The sequence below is a fragment of the Oryzias melastigma genome, linkage group LG16 (assembly GCF_002922805.2).
Source record: "Oryzias melastigma strain HK-1 linkage group LG16, ASM292280v2, whole genome shotgun sequence".
In the NCBI taxonomy this organism is placed as follows: Eukaryota; Metazoa; Chordata; class Actinopteri; order Beloniformes; family Adrianichthyidae; genus Oryzias; species Oryzias melastigma.
Genome location: NC_050527.1, coordinates 22259794 through 22279940, shown reverse-complemented (window position 1 = coordinate 22279940; position 20147 = coordinate 22259794). Strand labels below are relative to the sequence as shown.

General features: G+C 36.8%; 1 protein-coding gene across 1 annotated transcript in view; it reads left to right on the top strand.

Moving 5' to 3' along the window:
• bckdhb (branched chain keto acid dehydrogenase E1 subunit beta) overlaps positions 1-20147 on the top strand; it is a 62822-nt gene that overhangs the window by 29271 nt on the left and 13404 nt on the right. The window contains exon 9 of the mRNA XM_024268153.2: positions 18752-18838. Within this exon, the coding sequence (XP_024123921.1) occupies positions 18752-18838 (87 nt within the window). The remainder of the gene's footprint in view (positions 1-18751; positions 18839-20147) is intronic.

Sequence of the window (20147 nt, the reverse complement as noted above, 5' to 3'; positions counted from 1 at the left end):
AGATGTTTCCATCTGTTTTTTTGCTTAGGGCTTCAGTGCTGGAGTAGCATAGCTCATGTGCCAACTTCTTAATTCAAACAATAGTACACCTTAGCTTGTCCAGCATCCCCGTGGCTCTTTAAAGCTGGCCTTTTGCACAGCTTATTAAGTAGCCGTCAGGTTCAGAGACTATGCAGACAGCGAGATAGTGTGCAGACACATTCAGCCGCTGGCAGCCAATTAAAATTTTCATGTTTTGTGAGTCACACTTTTATCATTCAGCTAGGGTTGCGTTCACATTTTTACATTCTCCATTTAGATACCGGTGTGTTGCTTCTGATATAAAATGAATAAAAAAATGATTTATTTCTTTGAATGAATTATTATTAAGGGAGTTCTATGATGGAGAATAGAATCTTTTTGTTCCTGTCGGCCTGCCAGACCCATTCTGGTGGCCATCAGTTCTACTTCATTCTAAATATAATCCACCCTTTCGTTGATAAATGAGATCTTGGGCAAATATTGCAGTCAAGGCAAAGACAAAGTAAATGCTTTTATCTCGCCCTGCTGTCTGGAGCGGGCCAGTGAATGTAGTAGTCATAAGGGAGTAAGAGAAATAGCTGGTTTACCTCTGGCTCAGATGATGTGGAAAGTCTTCCTGTCATGCTTGGTCAAAGCACATGTGGATTTGTGTAAAGATGAAAATGTTGCATATGAGCTTTGTCATTTTTTCCTGAGGAGACAGTTTTATTCTCCACTATTTAATGACTTTTGTAGTTATTGACATGGGACTTTCGCCATCATTTCCATGCATTCTTACATGAAAACACATTTGCTAATCTTGGCCAGTTTAAAGAAGAACCTTTCTTTTCTTAACTCTCATTATTCTGTTAGTCGGTTGTTGGCAATTTAGCCACTTTTTAAGGATTTCCAGACTCTAAATCTGGCCGGTGGAGAATTGGGATGTCTTGCCTGGGTCAGCCTGAGTACAGTCAACACTTCATTAACTATAACTGGAGATGGCTCTTTCCACAGCACCACAACAAGTCCTGATGTGCAGAACATGTGCTTGAGTAGATGCTACTTTTTCCTATATGACCAATTTGTTTAGTCATAGACAGTCTATTTTAACAGTATGTTTTCCATCAGTTAACTGAGGTGAAGTGTTATGTTTAGTGGGGAATCTGTTCTTTTATCTTGTTCTTCATAAAAAGCTAAAAAAAATACATGTTGCAGATGAGAAAAAACTTTGTTTACTGCATCTCTCCTTTTTTGATTGACAGATTCATAAATGTAATTTAATTAATAACAACATAACAAAATGAGGTCATATTTCACAGCAGGATGTCTGAGGCCAAGAGTCTGTCAAAGCTGAAGTCTAGAGTGAAGAAAACAGTTTACCTAACCTTGAGACGCTCTTTGAACCTACATATCAGTCAGCCACTTTTCTGCTTGTTTCATTACATTATCACTCATTGCTACTGGAGCTGTTCAGTGATGTCAGCAGCCAGAGAGTCACCCTCTTAGTATTTTAATGCTTGTCCAGCAGTTTGCAAGTTCTCTAAAGTCCCTAAAGTGCTATTTAATTCATACAGAATTAACTGTATTTTAATATATTCTAATAACAAGCTTTTTACTGCTTAATTAAAAAAACTTTTTTTTTCTTAATCTAAATTTGGCCAGCCGTGGTCCGGAGGTAGAGTGGGTTTAGTTTCTGCCTTATCTGCCGTGTGTTGAAGTGTCCCTGCTCCTGGTGATCATAGATTGGTGTGGAGGGTGAATGGGACTTAAACATTTACCATTTTATTTATTTTTTTGGGCATTTTAATATACAGTCTATATTACTTTGAGATATTGAAGGAAATCAGATTTTTTTTCCAATTTCTTAATACGCTTTTTCTTCACTGGAGAAGAACAAAAAGAAAAGGGCAGTGATGCCGGAGACATCAAGCCTGCATAATTTCTGGAGAGTATCCATGCAGAACAGTGTGTCTACGTACATGTGGTCTGCAAACACTGCACATCAGAGAGCAGAGGGGCCAGTGTTAGTCTTTCCAAATTCATCAGGTCTGGTGACAGATTTCTCCAACGCTTTTTCGTGAACGTGTGCAAACGTTTCTCCCTAAGGAGATGTATCTTGGCTTGCACCTCTGCTGAATTATCAGTGACAGCAGCTCTGTCTGGATGCGAGCCCTCAATGTGATGCAAGCAGTTTGGCTGAACCTGCTCGACCTTAAACAACACATGCATGAGGAGTCACTCAAGGACAGCGCCCACCGCTCCAGCGTCTTCAGTTTTAGAAATTAGTATGGCATTATATCAACCTCAAGCAAAGACAGAACTTCCTTGATGGTTAATGGAGGTTTAGGAGGTGCAGAGAAGGCTTATTAATAAGTAACGTGCATCAGCATGTGTTCTGCTTCTTGGAAGTGATGCAAGTCTAATGTGTGTTCTGTATGTTGTGCAGATTAGACTCTCGTTATTATGGCTCTCACTCAGTCTTATTGCTGAAAGCTGTAAAGTGCACCTTGAGTCAGAGACAGCAGGTAAACACGACGCGAGGAAGCAGACGGCAGCCAGGCAGGACACACGGCACTCCACTGTGTTTGTTATTCACTCGGTTAGAAAAAATAACATGAAAGCAAATGTACTCAGGACAGGAAGTCACTGTGTTTTTATTTGAACACCAAGTTCATGGGGCTTTTTCCTGCTAGACAGCTGTGGACTATAGTCGCATGAATTTCCTTAAACAGCCTTTATGGCGAGACTTTTGTGATCTGAAGGAGGCTCTTAAAATAGGCGGTAAAGATAGTCTTATATTAGTTCCAGCCAAAAAAAGGTTTCAGCTTCTGGAGTTTATTCTCCGTCACTTTGTAATTAAACAAAATAAGACTTGGAGCAACATCTATACATTCATAAATTATGAAGGAAGCCTGCTGAATAATGATTTAAAAAATAATCCAGATGTTTTGTTTTTTCTTGTTTAAATTTTGAGAAGCTCTTTAGTTTGAATCTGTTATGAAATATATCCTATTAAAACTGGTAATTTTTTTTCAAATCAATGACAACAATAATACGGTTTTGGATCATCAACCTCTCCACCAAACCCAAAGAGCTGTCAAAGGAAATGCGAAAACAAAATGAATTCTTACTACATTTGTTCTCTTTCATAAGAAAAATGCATCACATACATATTAAAAACTCAAAAAAACAAAACAAGATTTTCATTGGAGGGGGTCTTTAAATCCTGCAGTGCACGTTTGCGTTCTGTCATTAACAACCTGGGTCACACTACAAAAGCGTTGAGGTGAACTCTAGTTATTTACCAAATACTTATTGTCTGCATTATTATACAAATAAATGATTTAAAAATCCAAAAATGTAATTTCCTGGATTTTTCTTTTTACATAGTCCCTCACAGCAGAAGTGTATCTATGGTAACCATTACAGACCAAACTCATCTATTTAAGTGGGGCATTTTTGCATAATTTGTGATTGCCAAATAGTTTTTTGGTCTACTGTGAGTGGTAGAATTTCCTTCCTACCCACCTTGAAGTCCTAAATTAACACTTCTTTTACTGTATTTTTCTTCCATCTAAACTTTGAAGAACACATTGACAGTTTACAGCTGTTTTCTGTCTGTGTTATCAAATATTGATGATCCTGAGCCTCTGAAACATGCTTATTGTTGTTTCCCATCGCTTCTGAATATACGGAGGTCCCTCGCTATATTGCAGTCCACCTTTCACAGTCTCACTGATTTTTTCACTTTACAATTTTGCATGCATTTTCTTCTCTCTTTCTACAGCACACTTTTGCTCTGCATCCTGCTTGGCTGTACGACTTGTTAATTAATCTCTTACATTCTGTGTCTCCTTTGCTAAATTTGTTCAGTTTGCCAGCGTTGCATAAAGTCTTCAATCGGGAGCAGATTATTTTCTCTTTGTCTATTAATACTGGACTCGTTTTTCTATCAAGGTTTGAACTTTGAGAGTTTAAGCAAGAGAGAAAAGAGTAAAAATGTTCACGTCTGTCTGAGAAAAGTGCATGAAGTCTTCATGAGGGACATTACTGGCTTACAATCCTACTGTAATCCTACTTTGCAGATTTCACGTACCCTGCATTACTTATGGAATGTATGCCTCGCAATAAACAAAAGAAATTACCGCTTAGAAACGTTTCACGTCTAGCAGAAACCCACCTCCTAAACATTTATATTTTATGTTAAATCTGAAGTAAGGAGAAACTGTTCTCTGTTGTTAAAGCACTTATAACTTTCTAGACTCACTTATAACTTTCCAGACTCTTTGCATTTTATGGATGTATCATTTTAGATCCTTTATATGAGAACCAAGCATTGGTTTTATTCCATTTTGATAAATGAGATGTTGATGTATCCAGTGAACGTATTGAGTTGTAACTCATGACCAGCAGCAGGTGGCCATCAGATGATGAGGTGCGGAAAAACTGCTTCTAACAGCTGGTTTAAAGGGAAAATTGGTTCCATTGTATATCATTTCAATGTACAGTATATCATTCATGCAAACATTAAACTGGGAAACCATAAAGGAGCATAAATGTCAAATTACGACTCAATGTTCCATTTAGAGTTTTTATGAGTAAAACTCTTTTAGGAGAAAATGAAAACTACTTGTCAGCAAATAAAACACAATAGAGCATAATCATGAAAACACATTGCACAACAGGGAGACAGCTTTGCTCTAAAGCTTACAAAAACCCTGATTAAAGAAAAACTCAGTTCTTCAACTAATAATTTAATACATATGCCTGCCAAGAAAGAGAGATTGTACTGCACAAAAACTCCCTTTGACAATAGGCTGCTAGGGGCCAAAAAAGAAAAAAGGGAGATATTGTCCATCCAAATGATTCTGAGAAGAATCTTCATTCACACTTCATTGAAGATTCAAACAAGAACAAAGAAACATCTTGACTAAGTCCAGCCAACACACGGGTGTTTTAGCATCAACGTTTCATCCCATTTTTTCCTTACAGACATTTTCTGCTGCTGCCAACGATTTTGTTTGTCTGTTGTTTGTTGCATGAATAATTAAGTCCAAAAGTGACATATTAGGGTTCACAGATGAAAGCTATGTGTCTTCTTTTTTTAATCAGTGATTGTCAATGCTATGGTATCTCTATCTGTGTTTGTGTTAGAATGAAATCTATCAAAATCTCACCAACCGTCAAAACAAACATTGTTATCTTTGTCTTGGTTCTTTAATGAGATCAAACATCCTTTTCTATTCATGTTTCAGCTGTATGCGGTGTGCTGCCGCTGTGGTGCTGAGGTAGAGCTGTCGACCTTTGGTTTGGTTCTCGCCTTGTCTGTCAAAGTGTCCTTGGGCAAGACACTGACTCCTACATTGGTGGTTTTAGGTTGGCACCAGTGTTAGACAACAGAACTGCCATCACTGTGTGAATGTGTGCGTGCAAGGGTGAATGGGATTGTGGCTGTAAAGTGCCTTCAAGGAAGGTGGTAAAGCACTAAACAAGTATACGCCAATTACCATGTTAATTCAGATAGGAAAAAGCAGGTTTAAAGGGAATTTGTTTTTATCGCTTTTACCTTGGCTCTTGTTTTATAAATTTTTCATGATACGAGAAAGGACCATCTAATCACTAAACTTAACCTATAACCTAAAAACGTTCCTCATGGTCCCTCTGTGTTTGAGTAGGAACTCATGTGACAATCTTCTTCTATCAAAGATCTTGGAAAACAACAACCATAAACAAAGAAGAAAAAAACTTTTTAAATGTCTGAATTTTTAAAATAATTAAAGCACTTGTTTGTTACATTTTTTGTTTATTTAAAAAATAAGCACAAAGCAGTAACAAACTTTGACCGTATAAATGTTTCATGTAGATTTTAAGTAAGAAAAATGCAACTACTGGCAGTTCCTATTGTAGTTGTAGAGTTGTGGGTTAGATGACACTGTATAGATATACTTATCAAATACTAATTTTAAATGGACTTTTGGATCCCATTAGAGTTTGAAGATTATTTGCATTTATTAATAGATATTTGGGTTTGTCAAACATTCAGTTTTACAAGAGAGTTTGTCCAGATGACCCAAGCCTTGCATTGAGGTGTTATCCATCCCATGGCAAAAATGGTTTTCTGGACTCTGGTATGCTTGTTCAAGCACTACTGACATAAATTTAACTCTTTTGAAAACAGTTGTTTTAACTTCTGTTTTGGTACTCAAATTGGACCCCCCGTTCTATTGCAGGAATAGAGACTGACCTCATCTGACTCTGTTTACTGGAGCCCTGCCAGAGATGGAGTTGCTCTTCTGCTGGAGATGATCAAACTAACAGACTTATGTTGTGCTATTCTGTGCAATCAGGTATTGGTCAGTATCCCCTCGTGGCCCACAGCAGCACTCCTATTATTTTCAGACTGTTGTTAAAAGAGAATGCACAAAGGAAACAAAGTTAAAGGTAATGAAACTGACACAGTGGCTAAAAGTTTGGGCTCCATTCTGCTGTTACTGCAGTGCAGACCAAGTCTGTAAATTACAGTGTTAGCTCTAAGGATCTATCCAGCAGCACTGCGGAGTGGGGGGAATTGGGGTCATTTGTTTTGTGTGTGCCATTACAGCTTCATGTGTCACACTTCAGCTGGGTTTTGGTGATTATATTTGTGGAAAATGACTCATTCACGATGGGTTCAGCTGCTTATTCTTTCATCGGGGAAAGTGTTCTGTAATGTAACAAAAAGGAAATTACGTCCTAGACGCGACTCACAGTTTTTGGATGTGTGTTAATATTTCTTCTTTTTCAAAAAAAGTTCCGGTCATTGATCATTTTTGAGGTTACCTTGTAAATATTTTAAAGGTGTACTCACATCTCCCACTTGCCATCTCAAGTGTCCCGATTTGGGAGTCTCCTGACCACTTTTCCATTCTCACTCTTGCCAGCAGTAGCAGATCACATACTCCACATCAGATTTCTCAAATTCTTCAGAGTCTCACTCATTGGGGAAATGTGGTCTATAAATCTGGCTAATTCACTTAAAGCAGAATTGAAAATAATTATGTCTGTTCTAAAGGCAAATTGTGAATTTTAGTCATGCTTGCTTTGACTGTGTAGTCTTCATGACTCACTAAGCTGCATTGGTCATTTCCATTGACCAGTCACACAAAATGATGTCTAAAACAGGGATTTATTATCAGAGTGTTAAAATTTTGGGGAAAAAAATACTGTTATTATTTTTTCCAAATCCATTACTGCTGGGCAGTCACTGTTGGCTAGATATTAGATAGATTTTGATAATGTAATAATAAAAGCCGTGGCTTTTTCAGTTGCAGTATGCCAAACACTAAAGCACATTAGATCAGAGATGGTGTTGCTCATCATAGAATTCCACTGGAGAAAACACTTCAGGAAAAGGCCTTGGCTGAAAGCTTGCACAGATTGTGATTCAGCTTAAAGACTAATAATGAGGCCGAATGGAAAACACATCAGGCCTAAACTCACGAGGCCAGATATTTAGGACATCCACCCTCTATAAAAACTGTTTAGAAATGTTTTTTTGGTTTATTTTTCTAGTGAGACAATCAAACAGGCACTGTGATTCTTCTTTTTACTGCCAAACCAGTTGAATCAGGAAATAAATACTATCTAAGAAATACAATAAAATGAAAAAAAAAAAGTTTTGTAACCTAACCAGGTATTCATAGTTAAATGTTGCTGTGCTGAGAGTGCCTGCTGACCAATTTTTTTTCCCTCTGTCAAATATTTTGTCAATTTACTTCAAAAGCTCTATATTTATACACATATGCTTCTCTAAATCACCCCTTCAAGACATATAGTTTAGACGTTTATTCCACAAAAACCATTGCTGTGTTATCTTACATGTGATTTTTATAGGGCCTATAAAAATTGTTTATTGATTTTTACTGCCTTACAATTTTCTCTTATAGCCTGCGGGATCTTCACAAAGAGCTGCCATCAAGTTGAATGCACAAAGTTAAATTGATACCCAGCCTGTGGAGTGGTATAGTTTCCTACAGGCGGTGTGTGAGTGGGCCTGGGTGTGCTGTAGGGAGTAATTTAGTTGAATTGGTTTAAACGTGATCTTTGTGGAATATGTCTATCTTATTTCTTTTAGCTCCACTAAGGGATAGTTTTACTCTTTCCCAGGTGCTAAAGCCATTTTGTTTGTGTCTTCCTTTTCTTTCTCTATGCATCTTACTGGCCCTGTTTCTGTCATGAAAGAGATAGTGACTGTGTGGCACAGAAAAGTTGAAGCAAGTATTTGTTTTCCCTCCCAGCACAGTTCACTGTGCAGTTTCCCCTCTGCTCCCTTTCTCAAGGCCCCAGACTCATTTGTCTTGGTGAACACATGCGGCATATGATGTGGATCCTTCAGAGGCCGTGCAATTACAGGGTGGGTAGAAGCAGAAAAGCCAAGTGCATCCAGTGGCAAGAACAAGGCCTTGGTGGCGGCACTATGCCTCACTGAACAAAACATTCTGTTACTGTCGTGTTTTGATTAACTACATGGCACAAGTCACCATGTATTAACTCATCTATTGATGTTTGTGGAAATATTCTGTGTGAGCACAGAATGTTTTCTTTTTTATCATCGCAGTTTCTGCAAGTTTTTTTTAATAAAATGAAAAATGAAAGCATGTTATGACTGCTTCATATGCAGTACTGTTTCATTTACAGATAAATCAGAGGAATGAAGAACAACCAATTCTTAAGATCACAGGTAGTACTCAAGAAAAAACAGAAACTTCTTTATATTTGCAATTTTCAGTTGTGCTGATGGTTGTGAGTTCTAGATTTTGATTTTGTAAAACCCCCTTTTGGGTGTAACGCTCCAAAATGTTTAAGCATTGAGAGTTTTTTTTAGGCCAGCAATAAAAAAAATGATCCTTCCAGTTACTAGAAGCTTTTTAAATAGGGGCTGGGTATCGATAATATTTTCCAGAAACAATTCGATTGGGTTCACCAGAGCCTGGATCAATTCAATTCAGATTTTTTTCGATTCTTTCGATCCACTTAATTCAATTCAATTTTGAGTTTACAAATTTTATTCACATTTGTTTAGAAATATATTAGCAATCTATTATATGTTTTTGATATATTTATATTAGAATAGAATAGAAAATACTTTATTAATCCCTTTGGAAGTCCTCAGGGGAATTCAGGAAAAGTGTATCAGAAATTAATCTGATATACTTCACATACTGTAAAATGTATTAGTGAAATAAGGAGATACAATGTTACATTCTCAAAAGGAGAAGCTCTAACAAAAATATTCACATCATTAACATTCTAAACATTGTTCTGTTTCTTCTGGAGGGTGTTTCAGTTTGGCCACTAGGTGGCGATTGTGCTATAGCAATACACTTTACTCCAGAAGAAGAACGTATGAGCTAAAGCTGTGTTTTAGACCACAAATGATTACTTTAAAAAATATTTCCTTCAAAGAGTTTGGAAAATTCATACCTGTGAGTTTATAAAGATGTTAATTTAGTCAGTAATGTATGTTTAGGTCAACCAACCGATAGCCGTCCTATGGGAAATTTCATTAAAGGTTAGCATCAAGCTAGCAGACTTTAGCTTTATGCGCTAAATCAATCTATATTTTTATGAATCGATCTGGTAAACCTAAATCAATTCAAACTGATTAATCAATTTTATCAACCCAGCCCAACTTTTAAACCACAGCTTCCTCTACATATTTGACATCTTTCCTTTTAATACTTTTTGCTTTCTAAAGTTGTAGCCTTTCTTTTGCTGAACGCAAGCTGCTTTTACAAAAATATTGTTGAAGTGAAAAGCTGAAGCAGCAGGTCCCGTATGTCTGTACAAGCCATAGATATATTTTATTTCTTTCCTTTTGACAGTTAATTTCTCCTTTTTTTCCTCTAGCTTCAACTAATTTTTAAGTTTAGGCATTTCCAAGGTATTTGTACAATTTTTATTTGATTTTATGCCTTTAATGTTTTTTGACACAATTTTTTGATGTGTTACCACAGAAATTATTTATTACACAGGAGAAAGAAACGTATTTTCATTTTTAGTCCTTCTTTCAAAACCTGGAATCTGTACCAAACCAGAACGCATGTCAAGGATATTGAGAAAGTGCAAAATAAAAAGACATTTCTTCATTTGATAATTGTGGAGAAACATGATTAACAGAGCACTAATGAACATACAGAAGTGACAATAGATGTGTGGTATTAAGGCCTGAAGCACTACTGTAATTGGTGTCTTTTAACACAGTATACAAATAGACAGAAAGATGAGAGACAGCGGTGCAAAAGAAACTGGAAGGAATTGTCTGGCCTAACCAATAATAAATGATTTCATCTAGTTCAGGAGTGTCCAAAGTCAGTCCTCGAGGACCGGGCTCCTGCTGGTTTTCCAGAAATCTATTGCTGATTACCTGGATCAGGTGTGTACATTATTTCTGTGGTATTTTTGTTTTTGGCTTGGAAAACAGTGGCCTTGTGTTAAAGTGTACCCCTGAGATTGGAAGGTCATGGGTTCAAATCCCGGCCGAGTCATACCAAAGACTTTAAAAATGGGACCCAGTGCCTCCCTGCTTGACACTCAGCATTAAGGAGTTGGACTGGGGGGTTAAACCACCGAATGGTTCCCGAGCGCGGCTGTGTCTGCAGCTCACCGCTCCCCCAGGGGATGGGTCAAATGCGGAGAACTAATTTCACACACTTAGGTGCGTGACAAATAGTGGGACTTTAACTTTAACTTTAACACCGGCCCTTGAGGACTGACTTTGGACACCCCTGATCTAGAACATGTTGCTGTGGATGAGCACATCTGGAACTTTTGTGTTAAAATTTTAGGTAGGAGCTTTGGCCCTTATAATATGTTTTGGCAAAATTTTACAATATATAGAACCTTATTTACCCTAGTCCAAGTCCATTTGTGTTGGGAGGTATGCCTTGAACTATTATCAAAAACATTGAACTTAACAGTTTATTAAATTTTACATCAGTTTTTGTAACCCCCTTCCCTTTAAAGTGCTGAAGACAAAGTTTTTTTTTTACACCAAACTAAATAAGGTAGGATTTTGAGGGATGAATGATCTTTCCTCTTTTCCTGACACCTACTAAATGTCTAGTATTGACGAGAAAATCTGTCCGACTTGAATAGCATAAATGAATGGCCGAGTAGAACTGCACAGTGGTTCAGTAGTGGGCACACTTCCCTCACAGTGAGATGGCCCTGGTTTAGAAAGGTTCAAATCTCGGCTGGGTCCCGTCTGTGTGGAGCTTGCACGTTCTCCTCGTGCATGTGGGGGTTTTCTCTGGGCATTCTGGTTTCCTCCCACAGTCAAAAAACATGCTACAGATGTTGATAGATTGTTCATAATTGTCCCTAGGTTGTGTGGTCTTGTGATAAACCTGTCCAAGGTGTGTACCCTGCTTTTGCTGGGTGGAAGTTGCTTCAGCTTCAAGTATTGGTAATACAGAGCTACAAGGTTGGGGCTAACTAGTAAAGTTAAACAAATGTAAAAAATGAAAAAAAATAAATAAATACAGCCATGCTAATTCCCTACACTTATTTTAGATATCCATATGACCTCCAATGACCTACTGTGATATTCAGATGTAAAAATGTGTATTGACATTCAATTGAGGTCTTGGCTAGTTGTCAAAGTAGTGGACTTAATTTGTAAATCCGATAAATGTTCTTAAGTTGCTCTGTAATTAGTGCATGAAATGAACATGACAACTAAGTCCAACAGATGCCAAATGTTTTGTGGGGTGATTCCACAAAATTACAAGGATTTAAAGTTGATAGAAGGGCCTTGTGTTGAAAACACTGACCTTTCTCTAGATAGGAAAAGATAAAGGAGACTTTATTTATCCCACAATAGGAAAATGTTATGTAAAAGCAACAGTAACAAAGTTACAGTTAAATAATTCAAAGGACCAAGAAATTAAAATTCACAAATGTACACTCCAACCACTAAGAAAGCTGGGGCGCAAAAAGAGTGGAGTTCTTTTCAGTACAATTCTTGTTTTGTTGATTTCCCTCAACTGCTTTTTTAGCTTGTTTTTTTCTTAAACTAGTTCATCTGAAGGGGATTTTGAGCCGTGAGTTGATTTTATTTAGTTTGTTTGGATCTGAGCGCTGCTATTGATATAGTTGACCATGTGGTCCTTCTACATAGATTAGAGTTACTGACACCTCTCTGATACTGCCCTTGAGTGGTTCAAGTTCTATCTTGAATACATGCAGTACTGTGTTCAAAATGGTAGCAGTATTTTAGACCATATAGCTTAGACATGTGTGGTTCCCTAAGGGTTAATCATGTGACCTCTTTAATTCACTGTATACATGGTTCTTTTAGGCCAGCTAATTCACAGAAATAATGTAACTTACCACATACTCCAGATGAAGCTCAGATTTTCACTACATCTTACAGATCAAGGAGTGGATTCAGAAAAACTTTCTGCAACTAAACAGGCAAGACTGAAATAATAATGAAATAATAATCTTTGGCCCAGACTCTAAACTTACAAGTCTGATGGCTCAACACCAAAGCACATTTCTAAATTCTTTGTCCCATTAGAATTATCTGGGGTTCTAAGAAGCTCAGGGACGGACCTTCTGCTGGTGCCTGGAGTCAAAACTAAATACACTGAAGCAGCTTTTCAGTTTAATGCAGCTAAAACGGGGAATAGTCTTTCTGATTTACTAAGATCAAGTCCAAACTAACGACTATCCATCAAAACTCAGTGTGTGAGAGCTGAAAGTTACTTACCTGCACTTTTCTCTCTTTTGTTTATTGTTCTAAAGCGATTGTATTATGTGATTGCTGCTTTGCTGTTTTGGTTGCCTTTGGAACTAATCTGACTTCTTGTTTTGTGAAATACAATTTATTTATTATATTAGTCATTTCAAAGTGGAATTTGCACCTTTTCTTTTTTTTCCTTTTCTTTTCTTGTGTCTTTTTTACATATTTGACCCTTGTGGTATCTTATGGGGTCCGGATGACGCAAGGCTTACATTGATGTGTTATCCGTCCAATGACAAATGTGAACAAAGGTGGACAGCAGGATTTTATGTCTGCCACAGGCACCAGTGAAAATACAAAATTATTGAAGGAAACAAAAAAATTCAGCGTGTTGTCTTGTGGGATCCATATGACCCCACTCCTAAAGTCAACATAGAAAAACGAGGACTAAAATCGACTAAACGCTCTCCTGAATAAAAACAAAAATGTAATTACTTATTTTTTTTCTGACTTTAGTTTTTTCAAGGTACATGTAACTGAATTGTTACAACTGAGAAACATTTTGCACAACGGTGTCTATTTTCTTAGTAGGAAAACATACTTTTGCACCAAAGTTCAGCAAAAAAAATAAACAAATAAAAACATTAGAAACACCAGAAGAGAAATGGTATAATATACCTTTTTCTATTGCTCACGTTATGTTACATATCGCCCAGCACTAATTAGAAGCTATATGTGATTTTAGGTTAAACAGTCAAAACTGGATTAACCTAATGATAAAAGCTACTTACATTTGCTTTTGAAAATGTAGAGGAAAGATTTGATTTGGTAAAGTTATATGTGCAAGTTTTCAGTAGTTAACAGACCAGTCACATGCAGGTTTTGCAATAAAAAAAATAAGCCCTGCCAACATGTCTTCTTGAGCCTATACTGAAAAAGATTCACGAGATGATTATCATTCTTTCACTCGCTAAATCCATATAATCTTTTACTTGGATGCAGCTAACCGATCATCTTCTTGCATATTCTAGTGTGCTTCTACAGCCTTCCCATCCATATTAACACTATTGGCTTTGTCCATGGTTTCATTGTCAGCGGTTTTTGTTTTGTTTGACATGACAAGTGGCTGTCATGGGCATAAAAAGAATTGATGACTTAGAAACAAAAGAAGGGATTAAACCATACATGTGCAGTGGAAGTCTGTGTCTCTTGGAAGCCTCACCAGCAGCCGGATGCATCTAAGTTAAAGACTGCTGCCATAATTACCGGTTGAATTTGGAGAGCTGTCACAGTCTGCTGATGGTTGCAGAAACAGTATTTTGTTCGGGTCTTTATGTCTCCTGAAGTAGCATTTAAAGGTGGTAATGAAACCATCGGTCATATAGGTAAGATTTGGGCTTGAATGTACTTTATTATAGAGGTGTACCAAAATATCAATACTGCTATATATCGCGAAATTTAGCCAGGTGATTGATTCTCGATGGGTTCTCACAGAGGATTGATCTTTTATTTTCGTTTGAAGAGGCTGTAAAACACTATATTTCTTTGGTAAAAAATTCCTTCAGGGGTAGATAGGGGGCGCATGTTGCCAGACTGGCTGTCGCAAGCACCAATGTGCCTACTTGAATTATTGAATTTTTGGTCTGTTGTTTACAACAAGTAGTGGCACTGCTGTTCGTGTTTACTATTGTTAACACAGGATTTTATAGATGATTCCAATTAATTGGGGTCAATGCTTGTCAAAGACATAGTATTACTGAATTCAGCAATGTTGCACAAAAGTGTCTATAATTTGTTGCACAAAATTAGACAGAAGCTGATTACTATGATTGTTTTCAAGCTAAAAAATAAATCAGAATATATGCCCCTAAAAATATGTGTTCTTCTAAATATTGTAAGTTATTAGAGATTATTTTTTAAACCAATTATTGCAGTATTGTGATATTATCGATATCGCGAGCCATGTATCGCGTATCATGAGGTACCCAGTGATCCCCAGCCCTACTTTATTATATAAAAGCAAGTTAAAGTGGACATGTAATAACACAGGAATCAAGTTTATTTAGGTTAGAACCTTATGAGTACATTATGTTTTGATGCTTTAGGACAAGGACAAAAAGAAACCATTTAGTAAAAAAAAAAAAACGTGGAAGACATTTTATTCTAGAAGAGACATGACCAGACGAGCTGAAGGAATCTGAACACTATCAAAAGTAGAAACCACCCTATTTAAACAAGCACTTTTACCATCTCTACCCAATACTACCTCTAACTTTGTTGCAGCTTAAAGTTTGTATCAGGTTTTGCAGAGCTCCCCTGTATTTTGTGATGTTCCTTTGTATTCAAAGCATCTGAAGAATGCATTCCCGACATGTCAGAGATGGGTGCCTCTTCACAGAGGGCCTGGAAATCTGGGCCTTGCTGGAGTCGCAGTATAAATTAAATGCTAGCAGTCTTTGTGTACACGTTTGTGTAAGATGAAGAATGGGTTCAGCATCAGAGTCAGGCTGAAAGATTTTCTCCTCTGTTTATTTATCCGACCTGTGTGAGTCATCCTTCTGAGGCAAACCTAACAGCAACATGTCACATCGAGACATCGCCCATCTCTCAACTCCCCGCTTGATTCCTCTTCGCTTTGCAGATTGTCAACTGTTGTTATTGTCTTCCAGTGTTGTTATTAACTTCCACATTCCTGAAGATAGTGTCACATAATCAGTGAATTTGGATGAACTCTGTCACCCCATATGCTGTTGATTTGGTAAGTATTTTGCCTCAGAATTGACCCAAGCAGCATATTTAGTTTTACTACTCCATTGTTGCATTAAGGAATCTATGAATGCTTCTAAATGGACTGTGACAACAGTACAGTGTTTACAGTGTGCGCCCAGGCGTGTTACCATTAGTGACCCTATGCTGACTCATTTGGCCTGTAGTGAGTGATAGTGGCAGAGTTAGTTTGACAGCCAAAGCTGTGACCTCAGCAATGTAAACATGTGCACGTTAACATGAGGATGAAGCCCTTAAATACCACTGTCCAGAGCTCGTGTTTGTGTGTGGATGTCAGGCCTAATTTACCAAACCATATGTGATGCCTATTTTCATTACAGAGACAGTTTGGATTGGTTTGTGGCTTTGAGGGATGGCGTTAAGTATGATATCTTGCCGGGTCTAACCTATGTAGGCTTGGTGCAGCCTATGGTGTGAGTGTTGTAGGACCTCTTTGTGTGTGGGCCAGCATGTGCAGTAATTGAAAATATATTTTCTTCAGCATGGCAGTCATCCATAGAACATTCTTTTAAATTCAAATGGAGATTTTGGATTTCAGACCAATTCAGTCAACAGCAGTATTATTGATATTAGTAATGGTGTGTCAAAAATGTTTAGGGTAAAAAAAAAAACGAAAAGGAGTTGCAATAAAAAAAAAGAAACATAAGCAGAAAAGGGAATGAAAGTTTGCTGAAGTAGCAAAGAACAGACATAGCTTTGGTCTAGACTGGTGGCCTGTGGATGAGAATATAGTCCTGGTTTTATGCTGTGGTAGATAACGGGTTGGGTGGAGGCATCTTTCTCCAGTAATGCCAGGTTACAGAAAAACCCAGATACAAATGCCTTGGCGTGAGAGACCTCTAATGTCCATGATTGTTCAGTTGGTCTCTTGTGTACCAGCATAAAAAAACACTCCATATCACGTTATCATATTGTTGTTACTTATGATTTCATGTGTGTGCGCACACAACAACAAAACCAGGAAAAAATGCACCCTTGTTGAATGGTAGCAACCATCTTTTATTAACCAAAGATTGGCACATTCACTTATGATTTTCCCTCAGATCCCATACTAATCTTTGTTGTCAATATCTTAAATTTCCATTACTTGAATTCAATGTTATGTTTGTGCAGCCCCAATAAACTGCAAAGAACTAGACTTATAGATAGAATTAAATCTGCTTTAGCGGATGAGATGGGCTAGAACTGGGGCGTCAAATTCAATCACACAGGGGGCCAAAATCCAAAACAGACAGTAGGTTGCGGGCTGAACAGGCCAAACATTTATTGAACACGTAACATTTTTTTTATACCTTTTAAATAAAAAATAAAAAAACTTAAAAAAAACATAAATATGAATTAAAAACAGACAGGGATATTATTCCAGAATAAATCCACTCAAACCTGAATTAATTTTCAATGTTTAGCTCTCCATAATAATATATTCTGTCAAAATTATATAAGTTGGAAATAAAGTAAATGTTGAAAGAGAAAAATTCACTTTTTTTTCCTTGCATTTCATTCAATGTGATGTTATTTTTTTATATATTATTCCTGATTGCTTGAAATAAACCATTTCATTCATTCATTCATTCATTCATTCATTCATTCATTCATTCATTTTATATAAAAAAAATGAATATGCTGAAAGATTTTGCTCTCCATAAAATATATTCTGTCAAAATTATAAAGATAACATCGGGCCGTTAATAATAATAATAATATAAAATGATCTGGAGGGCTGGATATAATTACCTCGCAGGGCGGACCCGGGCCTTGACTTTGACATATGTGGGCTAGAACTTTTTTTTTCAGCAGTTAGAAACTTTTTGCAGAACAAAATTTAGGTAGCCATCTGTTATCACCAGCTGCAGTCTGAAAGAAGAAAAAAGGGCAACATAAAACCCTTGAACATATTTTTTAGAATGATAGCTACTACAATAACAAACAAACATTTTTGAGAACATAAAGGATGCAAATTTAATCAAAGATCTGGAAGATATACTTTATTGTATGGAAGAACTTGGGGACAATTGAATAAATTACTTGTGTTCAACCTGGGAGTTACAAATCCATAAACTATTTTTTTCTGTATGTCTGGTAAAGAAAGCTCCTGTTTTTTTTAAGTTTTACACCCTCTGAGAATGTTTCTGAAGAAGAAGTACATCAAGTCCTGCACTTTTACTGTAAAATAGACTTATTTTACACCAGAGACAAATATACTGACAATTTGGCCTGTTTTTAATTTCTTATAGTTAGTTAAAATTTAAAATAAATGTGCTAGAGGTGTTTCTATCTAACTTCAGGATTTTTTTTGTTATTAGTAGTAACATGGCCATTTGACTGACATGTAACCATTCATTTATGAGGTCTAAAACAGTCTGAGTCGGCGTGTTCTAACAACTCAAAATCGCTTTACAAATTTCAGAGAGGAAGGGGGTTGATTACACTTTCTTTTATTAAACTGGCAACAAACACCAAACTAAAGAAACTTGTTTCTTGTGGCTCCACTTCAAACTACTGGTTGACATTACATATCACCCTTTCCCCTTTCTTTCTTCATGTAGTTTGTGGTCTATAATATAGATTTGGAATGAATCTGTTTACAAATCAATTAAACTATTAAACATTTGAGAGGAAGACCTTCTGTTGAGTCTGCTTTAATAGATTTTCTTTATAATCATAGTTGATGATCGATAACATTTAGTGGTTGCCCATTTTGTGGGATTACACTGAAAATCCTTCAGTTTAATCTGTCACTTGTAGCCTATTTGATTACACTCTAGACAGTTTGTTTTATTTGGTAAAGATTAGGGCGGAATTGTGTTGTGAATTATCACCTTACATAAAGTGAAGGGCACTGAATTGTATTCCTCCCTTTAGTATAATGAAAGCATGTAATCAATTGGGGGCATATTTTAAGGTGTGAAGCTGAGCGCAGAGTTCCTTTGATTAATTCCAATTAAGGATTATAAGAAGAAATTTTAGATTTTCAGTGATTTCAAAATGTTATTTTATTACATTTTATTCCCTTGTCTTCTAAAACCCTTCTTGTTTGGAGTAATGATTTTTTCTTTTTTGCTTTGTAGCTTAGTTGGCTATAAAGTGTAATGGTGAAGACATTGCTGTACTGATGGTGGATGTAATTTGATTGTTAAATACTATGCATTTTAGATCAAATGTTTGCATAGTCTCAAAATAACTATTAGGCTGGATATTAACAAATCTGTCATTTCTTCTGGTCTGTTTTTTTTCCAGTCTGTGGTAAAAACTGGACGATTGCTGGTCAGTCATGAAGCACCAGTAACAGGAGGCTTTGCAGCTGAAATCAGCTCTACTGTACAGGTGAGTCATTTGTCTTGACTTTGGTGAATAGTTAAGTAATGGTGTTAGAAATAATATTTATTCAAAAACGAGGTATTCTAACCAATTACTGTTAACATTATTGAATGTTGAACTGTGAATGGATTTAATAAATTGTGCAAATCAAACACACTACCAACTGTTGTCCTGCCATAAACGGTAAACTTTGTGGGTTAACAGTGGGATGAGTGGTTCTTATTGGCCAAGAGCAGTGTCATGTCTCATGGTAGCCAATTGGAATCAACATTGTCTTTCACACAAGGCAGTGACAAAAACACTTCAAACACGTGGAAGAATCTGCAAAAAAGTTTGGAGGAGTTCAATAAAAAGTTGACATTTTGTTGGTGGGGATAACTTTGTCAATGAATTAGAACTTCTTCAAATTCATTGAGGACAGATGGAAGAAAATGCATGCACATCCTCAGGATCAAAGATTATGCCAACATCCATAAAATAAGGACAGACTCTTACTAGACCAGTTGTCTGATATTTTGAGTTTGATTTGTTATAGACTACAGAGTTAAATGTTCAAAAATACTTACTTTGTAATGTACATTGAAGGTTATAGACAAGTACATGTCTATTTTATATAGTTCAATCATGAAAACGGATCAGAAAAATGGTAAGTTGAGTATGTAATGCTTTTCTACCTTCTAAGAAGGCTCAAAGCACTTACCAGTCAAAATTCCATTCACCCAATCATACACTGCTGCCAAATACTGGCCTCCACCTACAACCACCAGGAGCAAAGTGGGGTTCAGTGTTTGCTTAAGGACACTTCACATTGGCGTGCAGACCTTGAACTACATCTGCAATCTTATAATCAGGTAGACTGTTCTCAATTTCAACACTGTAAGGCTGAATCCGAATTCTTCCTCTACCCCTACGGCTTCTCCCTACCCCTACATTTAGCCCTCCAAATGGAAAGTAATAAAAAAAATAGTCTTCAAATTCGGACATCACTCCCAATTGATGACGTTATCAAAAGTCGCTGTTCAGCTGCGTTAGTGCCGAGCTGGTAGTGCTCAAAAGTACATATCAACATCTGTTTTATAACTTTAAAAAGTCATGCTAAAACAAAAAGTCATTGCTTACATTTAAATTTAAACTTCTGTACTTCAGAGGACACCCATGTCAAGAAATGTGTTTCTCCTCCACGACACAACCTGACGCGGCTCGCCCTACTGGTGGAGGAATACAGAACCCAAAGTCCCTTTGATCTACCCTTAAACTTTTTCAGACACTCTTTTCCTTCAAATTCCCCTTCAATTGAAGGGGTAGAGAGAAGCTT